Below are 27,705 nucleotides of genomic sequence, written 5' to 3' on the forward strand. Positions count from 1 at the left end.
GGGACAGGGGATGTTCCTCTGTCCTAGTCCTTTTAGACCTCTCAGCGGCTTTCGATACCATCGACCATGGTATCCTACTGCGGCGTCTCAGGGGGTTGGGAGTGGGAGGCACTGTTTTACGGTGGTTCTCCTACCTCTTGGGCCACTCGCAGTCGGTGTTGACGGGAGGGCAGAGGTCCGCCCCGAGGTCTCTCGTTTGTGGAGTCCCTCAGGGGTCGGTCCTCTCTACCCTCCTGTTCAACATCTACATGAAAACGCTGGGTGAGCTCATTCGTGGTTTCGGGGTGGGGTATCATCAGTACGCTGATGATACCCAACTTTTTCTTTCCACCCCGAACCAACCCAGTGATGCACTCGACGTGATGTCCCGTTGCCTGGAGGCGGTCCGGGCTTGGATGGGGAGAAACAGGCTTCGTCTCAATCCTGCCAAGACTGAGTGGCTGTGCATACCGGCATCTCGGGTTAACCAGGTCGTTCCACCATTAATGATGGGGGTGAGGTGTTACCCCCCGTCGATAGGGCTCGCAACTTGGGCATCCTCTTGGATTCATGGCTCAATTTTGAAGACCATATAGGAGCCGTGACCAGGGGGGGCTTTTGCCCAACTTCGTCTGCTGCGCCTATCTGGACCGAGATGCCCTACGCACAGTCACCCATGCGCTCGTGACCTCCCGGCTAGACTACTGCAATGCTCTCTACATGGGGCTGCCCTTGAGGACCACTCGGAGGCTTCAACTAGTGCAGAATGCAGCCGCGCGAGTTGTTATGGGAGTTTCCCGATACTCCTGTGTAACACCTCTTCTCCGTGAGCTGCATTGGCTTCCGGTTGCCCTCCGGGTGAGATTCAAAGTGCTGGTAATGACCTATAAAGCTCTAAATGGCTTGGGTCCGGATTATCTAAGGGAACACCTGCTGCCGGCATCAACTTCCCATCGTCCTGTGCGCTCCCACAGGGAGGGCCTTCTCAGGGTACCGCCGGTTAAGGAATGCCGGCGGGTTATTCCCAGGGGAAGGGTGTTCTCTGTGGGCGCGCCGGCCCTATGGAACCAACTTCCCACGGAACTCAGGACTGCCCCCGACCGTCGCTCATTTCGCCGGGACTTGAAAACCTGGTTCTTTGAGCTGTTTGGCCCAGACTGAGGGGTTTTAATTAATTAATTTATTGGTTTTTAGCTTAACTTTAGGGACTGTAATTTAATCATAGTTTTAATTGATTTTAATTTTGTATGTTATGTATTTTAATTCTCCCTGTAAACCGCCCTGAGTCCTATGGGAATAGGGCGGTATATAAATTTAAATAATAAACAAATAAATAAATAAATAAAACCAAGATATTTCCACATGCATAGTCTAACTGTGTGAGGCAGGTACATAAGCTGAGATGGTCTAAGGTATGGGTCCCAGCCATTTGCAGAGAGAGACAGAGACAGAGGCACTTGCGGTTCCCTTCTCTCTCTCTCTCTCTCTCTCTCTCTCTCTCTCTCTCTCTCTCTCTCTCTCTCTCTCTTTCTCTCTCTCTGTGTGTGTGTGTGTGTGTGTGTGTGTGTAACTCATGCTGTTCTCTGAGAAGCTGACAAGCTTATTGGGTGGGGCTCCTGCCTTTGCTGCATCTCCACAGGAAGCAGCAGAAAGCAGGGTGGGAGAGCCAGCCCAATAAGAATGTGTGTCCGCTTGTCCACAACAGCGTGAAGCCAGCTTGCCAGGTGAGCAGAAGATCGGAGAGAGGGAGAGAGAGGGGGGGAGAGAGAGAGCGGGAGGGAGGGAGAGAGGAGAGAGAGAGAGAGAGAGAGAGAGAGAGAGAGAGAGAGAGAGAGAGAGAGAGAGAGAGAGAGAGAGAGAACTCATGCATAGCAGCCTCTATTTCTTTTTAATTAAACTCTTCAATCAAGTTTACACCCCTTGCATGCACGCACGCACGGGTTTTGCGGCTCCCAGTGTTTTTTTCCTCTGGGAAACAGGTCCAAGTGGCTCTTTGAGTGTTTAAGGTTGTCAACCCCTGGTCTAAGGAGCCAACAGGAAAATAGTTTTTGGACCCAGAGAAAGAGAAGATCACTACCAAGCAAAAATAGATTTAACTAGTTTCAGATTGGTAAGTACATACATAATCTTGGGAGAGTTAAATTGCCCAAAAAAAGTTGTGGTATGTGTTACTATGTATGGATGTGAAAATGATGCTTTGAAGATTCAGTCTACCCAGCACAGAGGTCCCAAGAAAGAAGAGTATTTGAAGATAATATAATCAAGAAGGTAATTATGCTTTACTAGCTCTAAGACACGGGTGTCAAACTCGCGATGTCACGTGACGTGTCGTGACGCATCACGACATTTTTCCCATTGCCGGCAATAGGGTGGGTAAGGTTTTGGCGTGATGCATCCGGCCATGGGCCGGCAGTTTGACACCCTTGCTCTAAGAGGTTGCCTGCTACCTCTGACATAAGCTCTTGATTGACTCTATGGAGAAATTTAATAATAGCTAAACATACAGCAAAAGGCATCGATAGACATAGTAGCAGAGGGATCACTTTTACAGGCAGGGAGATAGAGCACATTAGGCCACAAATCAATTTGCTACTTTTTACTTCTGAAATTAGAAATGAGAGGGAGCGAATGATTTGTTTGTGTGCTTTAGCTGAATGCTACTTGTTGATCTGTCTATCTGAAAAAGTCAACCTCTTAGAGAACCTGATGTTTTTCTCTCTGGAAATACTACAGATGAAGAAAAAACCTGTATTCTGTTTTGTCTGTTCAGTCCTGAGGGGGATCCCACTCCATAACTAAATTCTTTTGTGCTACATTGTATCTATTTCAGGGGTGTCAAACTCAATTTCATTGAGGGCCGCATTAGCATTGCGATTGCCCTCAGGGGGCCGGGTGGGTGTGGCCTGGGTGGGTGTGGCCTACTGGGTGGGTGTGGCTAAAGTGCGTATGGCCTACTGGGTGGGCATGGCCAGCTCTACATCATTCGCATCAAGGGTGCCTATGGGGGCCTGGGCAGGAGTGGGACAGATCTGAGGGTCTCTGGCAGAAGGAGGGTCTCTGGGCCAGGGCCAAGGCAGTGGGGGCCGTTCCCTCACTGTTTCCAGGATGGCTTCGCGGGCCGCATGAAACCACTTCATGGGCCGGATCTGGCCCCCGGGCCTTGTGTTTGACATCTCTGATCTATTTCTTGTATGTTTATCTTGTTTTGGGGTTATTTATTTTCCTATTGTATAGTTAAACATTTTGTTGGCTGTTTTCCTTCTAAAGTTTTTTAATTTGGTACATATGCTGCTTTCTGCCTCTTTATGCATATTAGAAAGAAGAGCAATTCAAATTTCGAAAGAGAGAAGATATCTGGTAGAGCAAGCCAAAATATGGCTGGCTGGAGATATGCTTTCCCCCCTCTTCTCTGTCTTTCCACAGTTGTTTGCTTTGGAAAGCTCACACTTTAAGCACATGGAAATACTTCACACTTTTGAGAAATGCTGACTTCCTACATGCTTTATGAAGGAACAGCACATCATTCATACAATGTAAGCACATTTTATAGATTATCTCAATATAACTTTTCATTTCTGCTGTGTGTTTTTTTTAACAGTTAGGTCTGTAATGTGTTCCTTCTTTTATTACCATGTTTTGACCATGTGTTGCATAAATCATGGATAGCTAAATCTTGCACTATATAAATATAATGGAAAAATACAGCTTTACTGCTAGATTTTACGGGCTAGAATACTAGTCGTTAAGTTTAAAATTTCAAAGTAAAATAAATCGGAAAAGGCATTTTAATTAAAATGTAATAACTGACAAGAGTTGGCCTCAAAATCAAACTGCATTTCAGTTTATTCCTTAGATATTTTCTTCTCGCGGTAGAATGGGGATTTGAACTGAAACATCTTTCTTTGTCTCAGAAGCCTAAATTAAATTCCATATACACTTCTATTTCTCCAGAGCCATTGCTAAGAGGACAAGCTTTAATCTGGGGCCGAAGTAGGATAAACTCAAGATTTATCCTTCAGTCTGTCCTGGTGAGCTATTACTTGCTTGTCTCCTTTCCTCTAAAGAACAGCTTCTGTCTTCTGAAAGAGAATTCCCCCCCCCTCTGTTTAGGACAGGGGTAGGCAACCTCGGCTCTTTTATGACTCATGGACTTCAACTCCCAGAATTCCTGAGTCAGCTATGCTGACTCAGGAATTCTGGGAGTTGAAGTCCATGAGTCATAAAAGTGCCGAGGTTGCCTACCCCTGGTTTAGGAGGATAAAGGTTGAGGAAGTCTCCTGAGCTATGCTGACTCAGGAATTCTGGGAGTTGAAGTCCATGAGTCATAAAAGAGCCGAGGTTGCCTACCCCTGGTTTAGGAGGATAAAGGTTGAGGAAGTCTCCTGAGCTACTAATACTTTTGTCTGAAAGAAGTTGTGTATTCCCCCTCAGATGTTTTCTGGCATTTTGAATGGCAAGGAAACTAAACTTTTGTGAGTTCTGGCTAGCTATTCACAACAGAAGTATACTATCTTCATTATTACAGAGTAATATCTATTTATTCTTCATGGTCTCTCTATATTACACAGGGCTTGTGTCTATGGAGACTAACATTCAAATATTCCCTTGTCTGAGTTTTGGGTAGGTTACCTGCCTCTAAAAATATTTCCAAGTGTAATTGTCTAAGCATTTTTTAATTGCCATATAAATAGGACCATGAAGAAAAAGTTTTACCGATATTATTTTGAGCTTTTACCTTTGATTTTTTTTCTGTTCCCTTCCCCTTACTCCTGTGTATTGTATATTCATTATTAATTAGCATATTGGTTTCTCTTGGCTGTAGCTGGTCTACAACTCCAGTTACCAAAATAAATTTCCTCATAGATCGACATTCCCATTGCTTTTTTGTTCATGGAGAGGATCCTTTCTAGGAGATCAAATGCTTCAGGGGGTGTTATTTCAAATATAGTCTGCAGTGGATGGTAATATGTTGCTACAATTAGTAGCTGAAATGATTGTACACCCCATTTCAGTTATATTTTAGGATAAACAGTGGTGTAAGACTTCCTAACCCTGGACATCGTGTACTGTATGTATAAACTGCCACTTCCAGCATTCTCAGCAATTGGCCATGTTGGTGGAATGTTCTAGGGTTGAAATTTATATGCTTGGAGGATGCCAGGTTGATGTAAGATAGGGGTGTCAAACTCGCAACGTCATGTGTTGTGTTGTGATGCATAATGACGTATCACGACTTTTTTTTGCCATTGCTGGCAATGGGGTGGGCACGGTTTCACTATGATGCATCCGGCCTACAGACCACCAGTTTGACACCCCTGATGTAAGAGGTTGGTTGCTTGCTAACATTTGATTTCAGAAATGTGACTGATTTAACTTTCCTAGACATTGGTAATGCAGGTTGCTACAGCCTATCAAGTTTTACAATTTAGGTAACTGCTCTCAATCAGAATTTGAGTAGTGAAGTGAGTTCATTTCTCTGCTCTTATTGTGTCTGCAAACATCTGGCCAGTGGTCCTATTTAGGGTGACCAGGTTCTTTCTGAGTAAGGCCAAGCCAGTTCAGCCCTTGCTAGATTTCTGTGAGGCATGTTCTTAGCATCGGGATGCTAAGGACCGGGATGCCTTGCGTACAGTCACTCATGCGCTCGTGACCTCTCGTTTAGACTACTGCAATGCTCTCTACCCCCTTCATGGATTACTGCCTTGTCGTGGCGAAGGGGCTTGCGTAATTCAATGAAGCTATGAGCTATGCCGTGCAGGGCCACCCAAGACGGAAAGGTCATAGCAGAGAGTTCTGACAAAACGTGATCCACTGGAGAAGGAAATGGCAAACCACTCCAGTATCTTTGCCATGAAAACCCTATGGACAGTACTAAAAGGCAAAACGATATGACGCTGGAAGATGAGCCCCTCAGGTCGGAAGGCGTCCAATATGCTACTGGGGAAGAGCAGAGGGCTAGTACTAGTAGCGCCAGAAAGAATGAAGCAACTGGGCCAAAGCCGAAAGGACGCTCAGCTGTGGATATGTCTGGTGGTGAAAGGAAAGTCCGATGCTGTAAAGATTTTTTCTCCATAGGAACCTGGAATGTAAGATCCATGAATCAAGGAAAGCTGGACGTGGTCAAACAAGAGATGACAAGACTAAACATTGACATCTTAGGTATCAGCGAACTAAAATGGACAGGAATGGGTGAATTTAATTCAGATGACCATCAGGTATACTACTGCGGGCAAGAATCCCTCAGAAGAAATGGAATAGCCTTCATAGTCAATAAAAAAATAGGAAAAGCAATACTGGGATACAATCCTCAAAATGACAGAATGATCTCAGTTCGAATCCAAGGCAAACCATTCAATATCACAGTAGTCCAAGTCTATGCCCCAACCACCAGTGCTGAAGAGGATGAAATTGACCGGTTCTATGAAGCCCTACAGCACCTTATAGAACTAACACCCAAAAATGATGTCCTTATCATCATGGGGGATTGGAATGCTAAAGTAGGAAGCCAAAAGATAACGGGAATAACAGGCAAGTTTGGCCTTGGAGTACAAAATGAAGCAGGGCACAGGCTGATAGAATTTTGTCAAGAGAATACGATGGTCATAGCAAACACTCTTTTCCAACAACCCAAGAGACGGCTTTACACATGGACATCACCAGACGGTCAACACAGAAATCAGATTGACTATATGCTCTGCAGACAAAGATGGAGAAGCTCTATACAGTCAGTAAAAACAAGACCAGGAGCTGACTGTGGCTCAGACCATCAGCTTCTTGTTGCAAAGTTTAGGCTTAAATTAAAGAAAGTAGGGAAAAGCGCTAGGCCAGTCAGGTATGAATTAAATCATATCCCTGTTGAATATACAGTTGAGGTGACAAATAGATTTAAGGAATTGGATCTGATAGACAGAGTGCCTGAAGAACTATGGACAGAGGTTCGCAACATTGTACAACAGGTAGCAACCAAAACCATCCCAAAGAAAAAGAAATGCAAGAAAGCAAAATGGCTGTCTGAGGAAGCTTTGCAAATAGCTGAGGAAAGGAGGGAAGCGAAAGGCAAGGGAGAAAAAGAAAGATATGCCCAATTAAATGCAGAATTCCAAAGAATAGCTAGAAGAGATAAGAATGCCTTCTTAAATGAACAGTGCAAAGAAATAGAAGAAAACAATAGAATAGGGAGGACCAGAGATCTTTTCAAGAAAATTGGAGAGATGAAAGGAACGTTTCATGCAAAAATGGGCATGATAAAGGACCAAAATGGCAGGGACCTAACAGAGGCAGAAGAGATTAAGAAGAGGTGGCAAAATTACACAGAAGAACTATACAAGAATGAGCTTAACGTCCCTGATAATCACAATGAGGTGGTCACTGACCTCGAGCCAGACATCCTAGAATGTGAAGTGAAGTGGGCCTTAGAAAAGCTGAGCAACAACAAAGCTAGTGGAGGTGACAGTATTCCAGCTGAGCTATTCAAAATCTTAAAAGACGATGCAGTAAAAGTGCTACACTCAATTTGCCAGCAAATTTGGAAAACTCAACAGTGGCCACAGGATTGGAAAAGATCAGTTTACATTCCAATTCCAAAGAAAGGCAGTGCCAAAGAATGTTCAAACTATCGCACCATTGCACTCATTTCTCATGCTAGTAAAGTTATGCTTAAAATTCTACAAGCTAGACTCCAGCAGTATGTGGATCGAGAACTACCAGAAGTACAGGCAGGATTTCGAAGAGGCAGAGGAACTAGAGATCAAATTGCTAACTTACGCTGGATCATGGAGAAAGCTAGAGAGTTCCAGAAAAACATCTACTTCTGCTTCATTGACTATGCTAAAGCCTTTGATTGTGTGGATCATAACAAACTCTGGCAAGTCCTTAAAGAGATGGGCATACCAGACCATCTTATTTGTCTCTTGAGAAATCTATATGCGGGCCAAGAAGCAACAGTGAGAACTGGACACGGAACCACTGATTGGTTCAAAATTGGGAAAGGAGTCCGGCAAGGCTGTATACTGTCGCCTTGCCTGTTTAACTTATATGCAGAGCACATCATGAGAAAGGCAGGGCTAGATGAATCAAAAGTTGGAATTAAGATTGCCGGAAGAAACATCAACAACCTAAGATATGCAGATGATACCACTCTAATGGCAGAAAGTGAAGAAGAACTAAAGAGCCTCTTGTTGCGGGTGAAGAAGGAGAGTGCAAAACTTGGATTGAAATTAAACATTAAGAAAACCAAGATCATGGCATCTGGCCCTCTCAATTCCTGGCAAATAGATGGGGAAGAAATGGAGGTAGTGACATATTTTCCTGGGCTCCAAGATCACTGCAGATGGGGACTGTAGCCAAGAAATTAAAAGACGCTTGCTCCTTGGGAGGAAAGCCATGGCAAATCTAGACAGCACACTAAAAAGCAGAGACATCACCCTGTCAACAAAAGTGCATATAGTCAAGGCTATGGTCTTCCCAGTTGCAATGTATGGCAGTGAAAGCTGGACCATAAGAAAGGCTGAGCGCCAAAGAATTGAAGCCTTTGAACTATGGTGCTGGAGAAGACTCCTGCGAGTTCCTTGGACTGCAAGGCGATCAAACCGGTCAGTCCTAGAGAAGATCAACCCTGACTGCTCTTTAGAAGGCCAGATCCTGAAGCTAAAACTCAAATACTTTGGCCACCTAATGAGAAGGAAGGACTCACTGGAGAAGAGCCTAATGCTGGGAAAGATTGAGGGCAATAGAAGAAGGGGACGACAGAGAATGAGGTGGCTGGATGGAGTCACTGAAGCAGTAGGCGTGAGCTTAAATGGACTCCAGAAGATAGTAGAGGACAGGAAGGCCTGGAGGAACATTGTCCATAGGGTCGCGATGGGTCGGACACGACTTCGCAACTAACAACAACAACAACAACAATGCTCTCTACATGGGGCTGCCCTTGAGGACTACTCGGAGGCTTCAGCTGGTGCAGAATGTGGCCGCGCGAGTGGTGGTGGGGGTTTCCCGATACTCCCATGTAACACCTCTACTCCGCGAGCTGCATTGGCTTCCGGTTGCCCTCCGGGTGAGATTCAAGGTGCTGGTGATGGCCTATAAAGCCCTAAATGGCATCGGTCCGGATTACTTACGGGAACACCTCCCTTCGTCCAGTGCACTCCCACAGAGAGGGCCTCCTCAGGGTGCCGTCGGTCAGAGAGTGTCGACTGGCGGCCCCCAGGGGGAGGGCGTAATCTGTGGGCACGGCAGACCTTTGGAACCGTTTACCGGTTGAGCTTTGGATGGCTCCTGACCTTCGCTCCTTCCGCCGTGACCTAAAAACGTACTTATTTGAACAAGCCGGCCTGGTCTGATGGGTTTGGGGTGTTTTAATATTAATTTTATTATTTTTACTGTAATTGGGCTACAATGTTTAATTCTTTTTTAACTTTGGTACATTGTATTTTTATTGTATTTATTGCCCTGTACACCGCCCTGAGTCCTTCGGGAGAAGGGCAGTATAGAAATTAAATAATTATTATTATTATTATTATTATTATTATTATTATTATTATTATTATTATTATTATTATTATTATTATTATTATTATTATTATTATTATCTATTGGATAAAGTCTCTCAGCTTCACTCAAAATCGTTATGTTGGTTGGTTGGGTTCTATGGAGGTGAATGGGTCATGTCTGAGCTCTGTTATATGGGAAAAATTTAGCCAGTCACACCAGAGGAAGTGGATAGGATCCTTAGGGCTATTAATTCTGCAATTTAGTGCTGGCCAGTGCCGTTCCTGGTTGGTGAAGGTTTCTTGGTAGGTGGCATGCAGTTGAGTCCAAGTAGTTATTAATGTTTGTTGAGCAGATGATGGGTGCTCAGCTTCAGAGGCCCCTAGATGGAACAGATTATTTGGACTCTTTTCAGTCAGGATTCAGATTGGGTGACAGCAATGAGACATTGTTGGCCTCTTGTGAATGAACTGTGGAGGGTGAGACAGTTGATGTATTTGTCCTGACATCTGTCAGTTGTTTTTGGTATCATCAACCATGGTATCCTCCTGGATCAGCTCTGGAGTTTAGGAGTTAGGGATATGAGTTGGGGATGTTGTTTTGCAGTGTTTTTTCTTTCCTTGTGACAGATTCCAGGTGGTTTTGGTGTAGTTGGGGGGTGGGAATTGAGCTATGTCCCCGCAATGTGGAATGCTTCAGGTTTTGCCCCTCTTCTTTAATAGCTACATGAAACTACTGAGAAAGGTCATACCATGGTACAGGTATGCTATTTGCAGGACTGCTCTTCCTCAGGATATCCCCCCCCCCTCTCTCTAGGATAGAATAGACATACTCCAAGTCCCTTCCCTTAAATGTTTAGAAAGATCCTGGCGGTGGGACTGATAGTGGCTCCTAATCTTTGAAAGATCCTTCATCTGAGATTCAAGTAGGCCCCTACCCTCCTAACCTTGCAGAAAGTGGGTGGGCAAACTGAAATTTATTGTAGTCCAATAAAATTGGGATATGTGGGGGTATGTTGCTTTTTGAGGCGACAGTAATTTTTGTGATGGTTTTTATGCTTTTTACTGCTTTTATTGTTTGTTAGTTGCCCAGGGTTATGGTGCGTGAGATGAACAACCAAACAAGTGTTTTAAAATAAATGAATAAATAAATACATTAGAGAATTGGATTGTGGCTAGAAAGATATCATGTCAGATTGCTGCTGTTGCACACATTTGGGGCCAGATATTATCTCTCAGTCTAACTTGAATTTTTATAAAATGACGTAAAATGGGTAAGAAGACATCCATGCATGCCATAAAGAGACAGGATTAAAATATAAATAAAAGTAATTAAAAGGCAGATGTTTCAGATCATTCAAGGCAAAAGGTTTTGCAAAGCAAAGTTATTTTGGTATCAGAGTTGTCATAATCAAACAATGATAAAAAAGCAGACTGATAGCTGATTAAAATAAAACTTAATTACCACAGTGGTGCTTGTGGCACATTTTTCCTTATAAGCCTTAGCTGATCTTTACTTTCTCTTACCTCTTTACATCAAGATTAGTTTTATTTATAGATTTGTTTAATTCTGCTTTTAAACCCATCATTAAATGGTGAATAGTTGTTTTTAAGAAAATATAATTAGATATAATTTTCTAAACTAAAAATCAAATGAGTAACCTACTTGCTGCTGTCCAGCAGTTTAAAAATTGAATTGTAAGTTGCTACTTTCTGTTTTGCTTGGTGCAAGTTTTTTCTTTCTGTCTCCTAATTAATATATTAAAAAAACTGCAAACTGTAAAGAAATTAAAGCAGAAAAATGATTAGTAGAATTTTAACCAATGGGAAAAATGTTGGTAATGAAAGAAAATTTCACATTAAAATGCATTTATTTTGCTTCCTATATTATAATGAGAATTGCCTGGAGTTTAAGTATAATCATTGATTGCCTGCATATGCTAAGGAGAAAAGATTTTTGGATCAAAGGGACAATGCACTCTAATGAAGAAGTAGTCCTAAACAATACTTTTTAGGAAGGGTGTTTGCTCAGGTGTTCACGGGTGGAGAAGAGGTTATTGTTCCATGCAACCATCATCTGGCATCAAAAGCTGGCACCCCCTTGTTGTACCCAGGCTGTTTTTGGGATGTCCATCAAGATGGAATTGAGGAAAAAACGCCTACTGTCAGTTACTGTTGAAAGAACCTTCTTTAATTGTTTGGAAAGAAGGGAGGGAGGAAGAAAGATGGTTCATTTTGAAAGGTTTAATGGCTTATTTCTTTTTTGTGGTTGTTAATTGGCCTTGTTTCTTTTCAAGTAATTAACCTAGCGTTTTGTGTTTCTGAGTATATTATTAGGTCTTTCCAAACCCATAAAAATAGAAGTTGTGCTGGTCCATTAAAAAATCACACCTATGCAATATTTTTATTTAAGTATTGCATGAAAATAAATTAAACAAGAATTTAAAGTATTTTCTCTGGGACATTTTGAATTTAACGTATTCACATCTGGTAACAACTGATAGTTTTAAACTCAGGACCTGTAAATAAATCTGATAAAGTTAAATACTCTATACCCTGTTTAGTGTAAATCTGCAACACATGAGCTCTGTTCACAAATCATGCTATATCACGTGGTGGTGGGTTGTTTTTTTGGCTTAGCGTGTTATGCAAACCTATTTATTGTAGTTAGTGAACCATGATGTAGGGGTAAATGTATTATGTGAATCCAATTTATTATTGCTCAACCAATCATGATTAAGCGAATCATGGCTTAGGGTGATGTACATACAGTGTGATGTACAAACCTAGTTAGAGTGAATTTATGGGAGGCATAAATTTTGTCAATAGAATGTGAGAGAATTTGTCTTAGCCTTCCTCTATCTAATGCTGTTGGAATATGTTGGTTTAAAACTAATATAATTGGTTCTGAGAGGATTAATCAAGCTCACTTCTCCTTGTAGCTTAGTTCTGCAAGATATAAAGTAAAAGAAAAAGATATGTAGAGTTCATACTTTTGCTTTACAATAGGTAAAATGGTGAGGGGAAAGGACTGTGGGGTTAGATCATGGGTATCCAACCTTTTGTCTTGCCTGGGCTGCACTGAGTGAAGATGAATTGTCTTGGGCTGGATATAAAATATATAATATGGTTTTATAATATAAAATCACATAATATTAAAAGTTTACCATTTGTGAGTTGCATTACTAGCTGAACCCAGGCCGTGGGTTGGATACACCTGTGTTGAGTAGTAGAGAATCTCCATGTGTTGTTGAGCATTTTGCCTAGTAAACATTGGGGGCAGGATGAGAGTAAGTGTTAAAAGCAAGTCAATTTTCTGATCTTCCCAAAAAAATGTGGTTTTTGAAATGATGGCTAAGGTCAATGGAACTATGGGAGTATGCGTATGTATGTATACAGAGGTTAGTTTGGAAAGTATCAGTTCCTCATAGTTCTCTTTGTTGATGAATTTCAGTTACCTGAGACAGCTTATTTTGAGAAAAGAGCTGAAATAAGAAAAAGCTAAAAATAATACCTGAATCAACATATTTTAATTTCGTCAAAGTAGAACTCATTTTCTGCTGAGGTCCCTAATTGAAAATACTAATGCTAATATTGCAGTAATTTCTCCTGTTTCTTTTTCAACAAAGACATAACAGGATGTTTGAGGTGTAAGTTTCTCAAGCTAATATAAATAAAGAAATATAAAGTTCCTGTGATTTAATTTTAATTTATGTTTAGTGCTCATGAGCTATATGTTATCTTTTCTTACTCTGCAGTCTTGTTCTTGGTTTTTCATGCATTAGCTTGTCTTGTGGTTGTGTCTTATGGTTATTTCAATATTAATTATTTGTTAGTCCAATCAGAACATGATTGTAGTTAAATGGCTATTTATTTTGGAGCCACTAACTTTTGACAGTGGTATTCTGCCCTGTAATATCTCTGAAACTCCTTTGCAGTAGCTTGAGCAGTACATTGCAAAATATTTGCTGTTATTATGAAGGAAATTATCCCTCTAGTGATTAATTGGGGAACTGATTGTTGGATGAATGTACACATGTTGGAATGCTCCCTTCTTTCTCAAAATTGGAGGAGGGAGCTCATAGAAACTTGGTTTCTATTTTGTTGAGTCCCATGCAGCATTTTATCTGGTAATAATATTCTGTAATTGGAGGCGCCTTGTAAAAAAACAATTTCAGAAGTAATTCATATCCTTGAATAGTGGGAATAAACTTGTAATATAGTAGTTTAGTTGACAAAAGAATATAATTATGCTGTCCTGTAAGGAGGTATTTTATTATATTACCAGAAAGGCATGTGAATGAATATATTTCATAAGAATTTGTATTAACGTATTTGTGGCATTAATGTTTTATTATGTAGTTTTGAGATGTTTCTCCATAAAGTCCCCCTCCTCCCCAAAATAATTTTTATTAATTAAAATTTTTTTATGTGGCCCATCTTCCCTATAAAATGAAGCTGGGTGGCTTTTTACAAATCCAATGCCCGTTTCTTTTGGCAACTACTTCCACTCTTGATGTGTTCTTACAATCAGGAAATTTTTCCTAATATTGAATAATAATTTGGCTTCTGGTCATTTGATACCATTATTCTGGGTACTGTACAGGTAATAGAGAAAAGGATTTACACACTACACTAAGATTTCCCCCCTATTTTCTCACTGTTAAGAATACTCAGGTCACTTGGTCTGACTCTTAAAATTTAATTTCCAGTTCTTTAATCATCTTGATTCATATTATAAAGTTCTTAGGGAATCTTTACAGTTTCAGATTTGAAAAATACTTTGGATAAGAAGATGAATAATTTAATGTAAAGAACTATTTCTCTTCTATAGTCACATAAAATACTAATATATTAATAAAAGGCCTGTTGTACTTGCAGAATACTATCCAGCACTATAATCTTTGTGTCCCAAATGACAGATGAAAAATATTTTCTTTTGAGCAACTATTAACATAGTTCAAAAAACAAAATTTGTTTAATAAATTATTGATTTTGTAAAATATCTAAAAGATTAACTATGTTCATGTTGGGATTTCCAAATGGTGTATAATAATTACATGCTTCCTTTAATTTACAGACTTCATAAATACTGGTTATTACTAACAGTCTTGTAATAGAATATTATATTATATTATGCATTAAATCCCATGGTTCAAACTGTGTGTCAGAATTCTACCATAAAGGAATAGTGAAAAATGAATAGAAGAAAATGAAATATTATATTTGTACAAATATTTGGGAAAATCACTAGATAGAAGCTTTCAGTGAACAATGTACCACATGTACATTGAATGTGGCAGTTAAGGTAAAAAGATTATTCAGTATTAAATAAAGTATTATTTATTCTGCAGTTTGTTGGGGGGAAAAATAAACATGTAACAAACATCCTGACTGGAAATAATTGAAAAAGTAATTATATACCACTGTCATCATTTCTACCTACTTACATCTATAGTAATGAAATTTAGTTTTTTAAACATTAAATTTGGTTCTTGTTTGGTGAACATTTTTTTAAAAAATGTCATTTTATTAAATATTTAATTTCAATATCCGATTTGTTAAACTACTTTTTACAAGTGAAATAGGGTTAAACTTGATTTAGGGTTAAACTTGAAGATAGTGCAGTGATTGCCTCTTCACTGGTCTTTCACAATACAGTAAAATCTAGAGGGAATAGTCGTCTGAAGGGCAAGATGCCAGAAAGAACAGGTTCGACTTGTCTGCAAGGATTTACACCACAGTAGAATGTACAACTGTTTTCTCAGAGGTTGTTGTGAAGGTCAAGGAGCTAGTTTGCATTACCAAATGAGAACAGCTTTATGGTGATGGGGAGGGAAAGTACTTGAAATCTCACTTGAAATGGGTGAAATGCAATTCATTCTTTCTTAAGCAAACCACCTCTAGAAATCTGAAACCTTCTTTCACTTAATTTCTTCAGCCAGAGTATTATTGGTAACTAGAACGATCCAAGTCCTAAGCACTTTCATGAGGAAAGACGAAAGTTGACAAAAACTTCCCTAAGTTCTTATCACTGAAACATGCCTCTAAACATTTTCCTTGTAATGGAGCGGATCTCCTGTGAGGGTCTTAGCACTGAGTGGCATATTCTTCGCAAATAATCCCTACATTGAGTGTGAGCTGGCCAGCGATATTTGATAGGTGACTCCCCCCCCCCGTCCCCATATCCCAAGAGAGAAACTGGCAGAACAGAGGCAAGGTCAGAAAAGTCAGTCATGCAACAGTTAACCTACTTTGTTCATGTGTAAATCTGACTTGCTGGAGATTTAAATATTATTTTTTAAAAAAATGGTGCAGCAAATACATAATTCTTAGGACATTGGCTAATGCATTACTTTCTAAAGCATGGGGGGCTTAGTTTAGTAATGTGATGATTTTAATAAACAGCATGATAAGAGGCTTATAAAATTATCAATACTATAAAAGTCATGAGATTTATGCAGAATTCATGGAAACAGATTCATATATAAAGTAAAAATGTACTCCATATTTTGGCTTCTCAATTTTAAGGTGGTTTACTTACAATGAATATCAACATTTTATAGGCACTGATTTCTTTTTAAGAAAAAGACTAGGAAAATTCAATCAAAACTCTTACCCTCCTTTATCCCTTTAAATGAAAAAGGGGCACACATTGCAAATGGCAGATAGCCATTGGGGAAGAGCAATGGAGAGATTAATTAGTAAACACAGGAATGTGCACTAGCAAATGTGCCTGAATGGCATGAACAGATGTGACAGCAACAGGTGGAAAGTGAGTGCTTCTGTTTGGGGAGCTATTTCCAAAAAGGCTTCAGAGAGATGTTAGTCTTTAAACAGATTTCTCTGCTAATTGCTTCAAATTATTGTGCTTATTTTTAAAGTTTACTAATATGCTCTGTGTCGTATGTAGATTAAATGTAATCTCCAAATTTTATAGTGAAGAATACAGTACAAGCACATATTGAAATAAAAAAAACACACTGTTTGTTCTGACATAGCACAAGGGAGACCTGAATGCATAGTTGATACAGCAGAAAATATGTGTTTGGAATAAAATCTCAATCCTATTGAGATTAATAAATGTTTTTTTTATGAACAGTTTCATTTGGAGTATCCAACTACAGTATGTATACCAAAAATAGACATAAAATAAAAATGTCTGCTTATACTTTGACTTCCCAGGGTTCTAGCCAAGAATTTTCCCACTGGCAGCATCCTGATCTCCCACTCTTGCTTTTCTCCCTAATTCTGGAGATAGAGAAAAATGAAATTATGTGGGGAAAGGCTGTGGTCCCACCACAATTAATATTTCATGTATATATAGGCACACTGAATTGTAGAATTTGATTGGGGTCATATTATGAGTTCAGACAGATGCGGGGAGCAATATTAATATTTCCCAAAATGTAATTAAGGAGATCATGTGTAATATAATATGGAGGGGGAGAGGTGCAGCAGGACAAAAACACTAGAATAATTTATATTTATTGCTTTTGATGCAATCAGGAATTTCCTTTCAATTTCACAAGAAATTTTTGGCTCAAGTCATTATGAGAAAAGTAATGGACACATATTGGTGTGGATAAATAAGCTTTTGTTCTTTTTACATTTATATAAAAGTAATTCATCATTTTTATCATTGTGTTTCAAAAATGTTATTAACTGCTAGTGTCTAGCTTTGTTTTCAGCATATATATTCCATAAGTAATAGAATTAGATATTCCATTATTTTACTCCTTAGATGTGATTTTTTAATCTCAACGCTTATCTTAATGTTTAATGTTTTAATTCAACATTCAACAAGATAGAGGAAAGTTATTCCTTGATAACTTTTGACCCTACACAACTGAACATTCTTGAAAAAGAGACCAGATATCCAAAATCCAACTTCAGTAGATTATTGATTGATTGATTGATTGATTATCAATCTGAAAGAGATTTAACTTTGATTTAAAAGGCAGTCAACAACTTGATATTTGTGATCAATTACAGAAAAGTATCACTTGGTTGCAATGATTATCATGGCATTAGTGTGTGAGTAATTTTCTTTTTAACAATACCCCCAAGACAAAAGATTGCTGAAAACCCATCTCTGGAAAGATATGACATCACAAATGAATGTCTAAAAAAAATAAATAAAATCACATGGCACCCTTATGAGTTTCCTAAGGCAGCCTGACGTACTGCAATGCACTCTTTAAGGTTTAATTGGTTATATTCTGCTGTGTGTTTAGTCCTGCCAGGGGACATTCTCTTTTAGTAAGATTGCCCAATCCAGTTTAAGGAGGAAGAAGCATAAGCAAAAGCTCTGGTCTCTTTCTTATCTGTTATTGGTACTTGGACAATGACTGAGCAAGCACACATGTGGTCAGCTGGTCTATCATTTCTACTAAGGAGAGTAGCAACCTAGAACTAAGGAGAAACTTCCTGACAGAACAATTAACCAGTGGAACAACCTGCCTCCAGAAGCTGTGAATGCTCCAACACTGGAAGTTTTTAAGAAGAGACTGGACAGCCATTTGTCTGAAATGGTATAGGGTTTCCTGCCTGAGCAGAGGGTTGGACTATATGACCTCCAAGGTCCCTTCCAACTTTACTATTATGATTATGATTAGTATTTTATTTGCTTGCTGCTTCAGATTTAGTGTGATTTTCCACCAGCATCTGTATTATCATTTTTCTTTTATGGTCCTCAAATGCCAGTGTGTACTATTTGTTGAACTAATTAGCAAGACATGAAGATGTTTTAGTGTGGACGCTGATCAATCCAATATTGATTCTCCAGGTTTTCAGGCAGAGGTCTCTTTTCCAGTTCTATTTGAACCCCTTAAATAGAAATGTCAAACCATGGGCTGGGACTTAGTAGATTGAAGCCATCCTATACCATTGAACTTGAGCCTTTTGAAAATCTCCAGGAATGAATTCTGTTTACCTAAATAAGTTGTTCTTTTCAGGACCAAAATAAAGACGACTATAATATGTTATATATTTTCTTTAGTTATTGTTAAATTCTGCATGGTTATATCAGGGTGTTAAAGTGTGAATGGAATACAAATGAGTTTGACAACTGTTTCTGGAAAACATAATAATAAGTGTCTTCTTTCAAGAAGCACCCACTAACTCTTCTGTCCCATCCTAATGAACACCTGCTGCTATAAATATAGCAGCAATCCAGAATGTTTTGATGTATTGATGGAATAGGTGGAAAAAACTCAATAGCTCCATGTGAGATAATCCTTAAACGTGCTCCACAGGTGGGTAGACTGGTTCTATCTATCTATCTTGTCTATCTATCTATCTATCTATCTATCTATCTATCTATCTATCTATCTATCTATCTATCTATCTATCTATCTATCTATCTATCTATTTATGGGATTTGTATACTTCTATATTAAGCAGACATTTATCTGGAAATTGTGGAGAAATTGTAGTAAATTTGTCTATCTTCTGATGGATTACATTTCTGATTGTCTTTGAGCACGCCCACTCTGCCCGATTTCATCAGAGAGATAGGAACTGAGAGACTAGAATTAAGCAATACAAAAATGGGATTACAACCTAGAGTTAATGTTACCTTGATGGGCAATCCAATCTTTGAAAGAATATATTTTCAGAACAAGATTTTGAAGCTGACTTATTTCAACTAATCAAACAATTAATTATAAGATAGTATCTGAATACTGTGCTACGCTGCAACCAATGCAAACTGGAAGGGATCTTCTAATTCTTCAAGGAGTGTGTAATCTATTGCACCTATTTCTCCAGGGCTGGATTAGGGTGAGATGAGTGCTTGTGGATGGTTTTGTTGGAGGCATACAAGGAGGAGGGCTGAGTTGCTAGATTTTTGTTTTATAGTTTTGTTTATTTTATTGGTTTTATTCTTGCAAGCTGCCCAGAGTTGTGATCTAAGGTGGGCAGCCATACAAATCTTAAACACCACCCTCTCTGCCACAATGAGGCACCACAGCAGGGCTCTGTTTTTTTTTGGGGGGGGAGAGATATGTCTGTATGTATGTGTAATTATTCCCAACTCTGATAAGCATAAACTTGATTTTTGTACAATTATATTGAAGCTTCCATTTGTGTTAATATCATGGCTAAACAGCATGGAAAAATGTATAGCCTGTAACAAATGCAAATAATATACAAATGCAGATTGTATATTATGTATACAATCTCAATGTATACATGGTTGTACTTTGACAATAAAGGCTCATTCATTTATTTCTTTAAATTCATTATAGCTGCCCAACTCCAGTGGAGCCTGGACTCTCTCAAATTTAGATCCTATTGTGGTACCTTGCTTTAATGGCAGACCCTGAAGAATTTTAAAGACACTCTTGTCTGAAGGCTAATTTGAGGAATGCAAATTATTTTTTTAAAGTTCTGGAGGAATTTGTTGAATTAATTTTAATGTTACAGAAAACATCAATTCTTATAGCCATCACCTGTGGTAGTTTAAGATTAGGTAGGTAGGTAGGTAGATAGATAGATAGATAGATAGATAGATAGATAGATAGATAGATAGATAGATAGATAGATAGATAGATAGATAGATAGATATTAGGATAATGTAAAAGTAGCTTCCACTTCTCATTTAGAGCTTGGTCTTGCTTTACTCTGTTTATTTATCGATTTATGTATTTATTAAATGTATTCACTACTCATCTCACTGTTACTTGGTATTGCTTATGAGAAATGTAACTTTATCTGTTAAATTCATCTGCCACAGAGGGAAGTAGCAGCACTTAGTGTAAATCTGGTGTCAACTAATTTTATTTTCCACACCTCCATCTTTAAGAATTATAGCTAACAAACCATTATTTTTCTAAGATTAAGATGTTTGGAAACAATGTCATCTTAGAAGCAGAAAATAGATTGTATAATAGCTACTGAATGCTCAATTTTTAGGTTTTAATTCAGCTTTTGTAAGAATAACAGCTTCTTATTATGAATCATCTAAACTAAGCCACAACTTAGATATCTCCCTATATATTTTTCAACAGGGTCAGCATATTTCCTTAGTGCCTGTTCAAAAGATTGAAGAAGTACTCTATGACTATAAGCCACTGCATGTAGAGGCATATGGACCATTGGTTCCAGAGGTGGAATTGCTGGGAAAATTAGGGTAAGTTTGTTTGTTTAAATTGACTTAAGATTGCACCCTACTGGGAACCTTACCACCTTATTTGTTTTTCAAAGCAGAGTGTTTTTTTTAAAGCAAAATAAAAAGACGGTAACAAAATAGACAACATCCTGTCCAAACCAATGTTTTGTTTGGGCAGCCACATGTGATTTTTGTTTGTTCCACGCTTTTCTTTGGTTTTCTAGCATTTTATATATTAACTGAGAATTCTGCCAGATTGCATTAATGTTTTTAAGATTGCTATAGGCAGTTGAGGAGAAATAGCTGTTCGTTTTCAATTTATGTAGTTTTAAAAAATATACATATAAAGCTTTGGATCTTGATTTGTCTAAGAACGGTGGGCCAATAAAAATATTAGGGCTGGTTTTTCATTGTGAGAGAAGTTAAATTTTACTTTCAGTGCTGGATTCTTTCTGTCGGGGGAAATCTTTTGCCTGAGTATCTTTTAACTATAAATGTAAGATCTAACTTATATAACTGGCAGTTCCCATATAACGTTTTTGTAGGTGTTGCTGTGGGCATGTATTCTGGTGCAAACTTCACAAAAATTTTGTGAGGATAACCTTCAGCTTGAAATACAATGCATTCGCCTATAAATGTCAAATAGATTATATTGAACATTAAAAGATACAGTACATAGTTGATAGAGTATTTTAATCTAAGTAAGGAGTACAGAGCTGACCCTGAAGCAGAAATGTTATAGGTAATCATAGAGATTAAACAGAAATGTAGAATATTATTTGTGTAAATAAATAAAATTCAACTAGTCAGCTTTGCTTACCTTGCCATTTAGAATGTCGGTGTTAACAGCAGTATAACATCAGCTGTAATATAAGATAACCAAGTTGGTTAAAGAATTAACTATATTATCAGTATGTGGTATTAGAACCGGTTTTGATGTCAGATTAAATTGTGTGGCAAGAACTAAGCACCTCATGTCCTATTGGGTTTTTGTCATTTCATGTTTTTTTTGCTGGCGTTTCAAGTTTATTTTCAGCAAGTTTATTTATTTATTTATTTATTATTAGGACTTATATGCTGCCCTATCTCCCGAAGGACTCAGGGCGGCTAACAACAATAAAACACAATAATACAAATGTTAAAAAAAGATTAAACTAACAAGCCCCAGTGATAAAATATTAAAAACATTTTTTTTTTAAAAAAACCCTATTGTCAGTCCAGGTCAGCCTGATGGAAAATAAATGTTTTGAGGTCACGATGAAAGGACCGGAGATCCGGGGCCATCCGGAGCTCAAGGGGAAACTGATTCTACAGGGCAGGCGCTCCCGCAGAGAAGCCCCCCCCCTGGGGGTCGACAGCCGACATTGTCTAGCCGACGGCACCCTGAGGAGGCCCTCCCTGTGTGAGCGCACTGGGTGATGGGAAGTCGTTCCTGGCAGCAGACGGTCCTGCAAATATCCCGGGCCTAAGCCATGTAGGGCTTTATAGGTAAGAACCAGCACCTTAAATCTCACCCGGAGGGCAACTGGTAACCAATGCAGCTCACGCAGGAGGGGTGTAATATGGGAGTATCGGGATACACCCATCACAACCCGCACGGCTGCATTCTGCACCAGCTGGAGCCTCCGGGTGGTCTTCAAGGGCAGCCCCATGTAGAGAGCATTGCAGTAATCTATACGGGAGGTAACGAGTGCATGAGTTGTATGAAATAAATTCTAACATATAGCACTTGGCAGCAAAACACTGAAATTAATAAACTGCTTTTAAACTACTTGCTCTTATTAATAAAAAAAGTATTTAACAAAAAATAAAATAGTAACACATTAATTTATTCTACTACTTCTGTAATTATTATTGAGACCTGTGATGTTTAATGGATGAATTAATAATCTAAAGCATAATTACATAGCAATGTTGAAAAAATAGGAATAGCACTAGCAATACCAGTTAGACTTATATACCACTTTACAGTGCTTTTACAACCCTCTGTAAGTGGTTTACTGAGTCAGCATATTGGCTCCAGCAATCTGGGTCCTCCTTTTATTGATCTTGGAAGGATGGAAGGCTGAGTCAATCTTGAGCCGGTGAGAATACTGAAAGGTAGTTTATTGTTTCATGTATTTAATACTTAAATAAGAACAAAAAAAGAGGTACACAAAACTAGATTATGTTACCGTGTTTCCCCGAAAATAAGACTGGGTATTGTATATATTTTTTTTTACTAAAAGACCCATTAGATTTTATTTTGGGGGGATGTCTTACATTACAGGAGGTGGCGAGCGCGTGGGGGCAGGGCACGGCCTGTGCATGTGGCGGCAGCCCAAGGCCAAAGCGCTAGCAGAGCACTGGAGGGTTGGGGAGGGTGCTGAAGCAAGCCAGTGTCCTGACTGCAGCGCCCTTACTGGTTGCCCCTTCCCTGCCAGAGCCGGAATGCCACCATATTTACCATAAGTGCCAGTACCGGTAGATGCTGGCCTTTCCTGGGCAGCTGCTAGAGAGCGACAGGCCTGTTTCAGGCTTGGCACCCTTCCAAGCCAGACTGCTTGCGCTTTCGTCACCCTGCATCAGCCATACTCTCCATGCCTCAGATCAGCTGCAGCTCACTGTGAAGAGCATGGCGAATGTGGGATGAGCATATGGCAGGCAGGCATACGGACTCTGCACTTCCCACTTGGCCGCTTTTCCTTTTTCTTCTCCCCGCTCCTCCTTCCCTTGCGCCGGCTGCTCTACCTCCCGTCTCTCCACTGCAGCACACATTGCAGCCTGGAATCCACTTTGGCAGTGGCAGGGTTTGGGGGATGGTGAATCCCCATTTGTGGTGTGTCTGCCGACCAATTGCCATACCACCTCTTGGGAGGGCACCAAAAAAAGTGGAGTCCGTGTGCGTGCCTGCCTCATGCTCGCCGTGCATTCACCATGCTCTCCACGGTGCACTGCAGCTGACCCAAGGCAGCTGGCCAGACACAGAAGCGCCGCCGAAAACAGCAGAATCTGTGTGTGCACCTGCTGCACACTCACCCACTCGCTGTGCTCTCCACGCCTCGGATCAGCTGCAGAGCACTGTGGAAAGCATGGCTGATGTGGGCAAGGCAGGGGTGCACACAGACTCCGCTGTTCCCGGCAGTGCTTTGGTGCCTGGCCGACCACCTCAGGTCAGCTGCTGCATGCGGTGTAGAGCATGGCGGATGCGGGGTGAGTGTGAGGCAAGTGCGCACATGAACTCTGCTTTTCCCAAGTTTCATTTTAACAACCGGTTCGCAAACTCAAGAGAAAGTAGGTAACGGTTCTGCCAAACCGGTATGAACCGGTTGAATCCCACCAGTGATCTTAGCCCTACTAATTATTCATTTTGAGAAGATACTTGCTATCTATAATGCATTTATGCTTTATCTCAGGAACACCTTATAAAAGAGAACTGCCAAGTACTTCAGCATTACCTTATTTTTGCTCTGCCTTTTATCATGACCTGGAGAAAATGTGTTGAAAGAGTTGTTATCCTATTTCAAAAGGCAACTGGACTTTCTTCATTTTTCTTTTTCCCCTGAAAGTGCTTTACTACTCATCCTTTGATGAGAAACAAAACATTTTTAAGGAAAACAAAGTCCAGTTACCTTTTGAAAAGCACCTTTGGAACAACCATGACCTAGATGATTGAAAATCTCCATAGACAAGGATTTGTTATGCTGCAAAAATTGTCCTTGATATAGAATTCCATGCTGTGCTCCATCCTGAAACCCCAGTAGGTGAAGTCTGAGTCACCCTTTGTGAGGCTTGTCAAAGACAGGATTGGCATCAGAGCTTTTTATTTCACAGCTCAGTCTTATAATACTATATACCAGAGGGTCCCAACCTTTTGAGCACCAAGCAACCCAGAGAGCATAGGTAATTGTTAAGCTGGGTTTTGAGTCTGAATATTTTAGATCAGGCATGTCAAACCCGCGACGTCACGTGAAGTATCGGAACTTTTTCCCATTGCCGAAAATGGGATGGGCGCAGTTTTTCCGTGATGCTCCGGCCCGTGGGCCGGCAGTTTGACACCCCTGTTTTAGATAGACCCCAACATTCTCAGAACTTCACTGTGGTTCTAACCAACATTCAGCTGTATCTCCAGGGGAGCAATTCCCCTAGTCTCCTGTTTGATCTTTTCTGGCTTCCCACTTCTTCCTTTGTTTGGCCTAGTGAGTGCTCAGCAGCAGCCTGTGCAGCCACCTATATTGCCATTGGAACTCCTTACTTGTCAAGGCTGACTATCATCCAATGTAATAAAAAAATAGTTTTCTGGCCTAAGAGGCTCCTGTGTCTATCTTTCTGCAGCTTTGCCTGTTTTCCTGTGTTTAGGCTGTATTTAACATTTGAGAGCCAGCGTGAATTAATTACTGGACAGTTGGATTGAGATCAGGGAAATTGGGTTCAGATTTTTTACTCAGCCACAAACCACAAAGCTGACTGGGCAATCTTAGGCTGGTTACCAGCTTATAGTTGAACTTAACTCACAAATTTATTGTGCAAATAAAAGGGTGGGGTGGGGATAGCTTGTTTGTTTCCATTTGAAATGGAAGGCTGAGAGAAAAATACAATGAACACAATTCATAGGTCTTGACTTCTTTCTTTCTTTCTTTCTTTCTTTCTTTCTTTCTTTCTTTCTTTCTTTCTTTCTTTCTTTCTTTCTTTCTTTCTTTCTTTCTTTCTTTCTTTCTTTCTTTATTCATTTGATTTGTATGGTAGCCCATCTTGGAGTACAATTGTGGGTGACTCACAGCCACAATAAAACTACAAAAACCATAAAACCCATAAAATACACTATCACTTATTAGAATGCAGAGAGCATTTATATGCCACAGGTCACTTTTTTTGAAAAAATAAATGTGAAAGGGATGGGTTTTTGTGTTGATGAGGAAATCAAGAGGCTTTCAGACTGGAAGGGTCCCTGGGTGAAAGTCTCTTTATCTTTCTGATTGCTTGTCCCCTTGCTGCTCCACGATTCAAGTTCAAGAGATGGAAGGGTAGTATAAGATCCTTTGAGTTTTCTGAACCGTTTTAGGGAAGGTCAATCAATTGAAATGATGGTCAGTGCCTATTGCCTTGAATTCACACAGTGGTCATGCATTATGGGTCCCTGTTATTGTTGTCTATCTTGTGGGAGGCAAAAACTTTGGCAGGAACTGTGCCCTGTGGTTGAGGTGCAACATTGGGAGGAAATAAGTAAAAAGTCATACACTTGATGATTATGTGTTAACATTGTGATATGGCTGCAAAAATATAAAAGCAGTTTTAGGCTGGCACAAACTGCCCTTTAAAAGAAGAGTTCAGAGAAACTGGACCAAATTCAGAGAAGAGTAACAAAATTGATCAGAAAGCTATAAAGAGATTGAATCATCTAAGAATGTTCAGCCCCAGGAAGAAAGAGTGCTGTTGTCTTTGCAAATTGCAAAATGTGTCATACAAAAGAAGGTCAAAACTTGTTTTTTTATTATCCTAGATTTCAGGACATGTTAAAATGGAATTAAAACAAAAACAAGTCAGTTTGTAATTGACCGTTGGTAAAAATTCTAAAATTAAGAATAATTTGAAAGTTGAATCAATTATCCATAGAAGTGCCAAGCTACCTGTAATAGATGTGTTCAGGCAGAAGCTGGTCAGCCTTCTGTCATGGATGTTTTAATTTGGAGTTTTATGTCAATCTGAGCTTTGGTTTTGTGACCTAAATGCCCTCTTCTAGCTCTGTGATTCTATGAATTATTTAATGATATGGAGAATGATAGTTTGAAAAGAATATTTTCCTAAAAAATGTTTTAAGTCATTAGTTTCTGGAACTTCAAGAGCACTTTCTGTTATATTTGTGTAGGCCCATTTTTCTCATAAGGTTACAGAAATAAAGATAGTTACATGATGGCATTCTAGCTTTTTCTCAGTACAGTAGGTGTTCAAATTCTTCAATCATTTTGCACTTTTTTCCAGCTGTATCATATATCCTCCATTAAATCTGGCAACTAGAATGGAATATAGTATTCCAGATGTGGACATAGTATAGATTTGTTTAAAGACACTATAATAACTGACAGTTTTATTTTCAGTCCCTTCCTAAAAGATATATAGCGTGGAATTTGACTTTTCATAGCAGCTGCACACCAGGTTGACATCTTCAGTAACTTGAAGATAGCATTATATATTTCAGATCTCATTAGTAAAGCTAAGTATCTCTCTTATTATAGTGTATGGTTGCTAAGTAAAAATTAATTTGCTTCGCTTTTTCCTCCACTATTTGAATCTACTTTGCATCTGGTTTTGATTGTTAGAAATCTTGGATTTTGTTTTGTTTTGTTTTCCAAGTAAATATTGCAATATTGAAAGGTGCTCATACCAGATTAGAAGTTTCCATTAGGGCCCCTCAGTAGCGGTCCATTAGTTCAAGAATGTGCTTTCTTCAGCATTAATGATCTGTTCTGGTCATCAGAAACAAGACTGCTAAGGAAAAAACATTGCTTGATTTAGACTTGTTCTAAGTTTAATTTTTCTTATGGAAAGTGTTTGTGGTTTACCTCTATTCAGAAACCTGACTGATGACTGGATTTTTTGAAGTGGTGGTAGGATTTGCTGTTGGGCTGCAACATATACCAGCTTCAGCCTGCAGCCTAGAAAATTTTTGAGGTTATTGGTTAGATAGTTTAAAAGAGTTCCAGTTCTGCTGACCTGAAAGCTGCAAAAGACACTCTTTTGGAATACGTACACAGCTCAGCCAGCCAGCCGCTTAATATGTTCATTACTTATAAGAATCCAGTATGGTACACTAGCTCTTTATAGTAATTGAAATAGACTGTGAAGCTTGACACTGTCCCAGATGGGCAGTTTAAGGAAGGCTTAAGCCTCTCCTTAACTCCTCCTTTAAAGCTCAGAGTCTCTTTTGAGGAGGGGAAGGATTGTTACATTCTCTTGAAGCATGTAGTTTGGTTTGCTTCCTTGTAGAAAATGGTGCTACTTGATCTGCAGTATTTTGGTTCTCAGTAGACTAGCACGCATGTGCGGGGGGGGGGAACCTTTACTTTTACCTTTTTATCTTCCAGTATTTTTGTTCTCAGTGAGAATATTGAAACTTGAATGCTACAGAGCACCCTAAGGTCAGTCAGCAGA

The 27,705-nt window shown here is 39.5% G+C and overlaps 1 protein-coding gene across 3 annotated transcripts in view; it reads left to right on the forward strand.

The window, feature by feature from the left end:
• Positions 1–27,705, forward strand: part of MNAT1 (MNAT1 component of CDK activating kinase) — a 153,909-nt gene that overhangs the window by 81,314 nt on the left and 44,890 nt on the right. For all 3 annotated transcript variants that reach the window (XM_081344000.1, XM_081344002.1, XM_081344001.1), the window contains exon 7: positions 20,477–20,598. In XM_081344000.1, the coding sequence (XP_081200126.1) occupies positions 20,477–20,598 (122 nt within the window). The remainder of the gene's footprint in view (positions 1–20,476; positions 20,599–27,705) is intronic.

This window comes from Vipera berus (genome assembly GCF_964194415.1).
Source record: "Vipera berus genome assembly, chromosome: 1".
NCBI lineage: Eukaryota > Metazoa > Chordata > Lepidosauria > Squamata > Viperidae > Vipera > Vipera berus.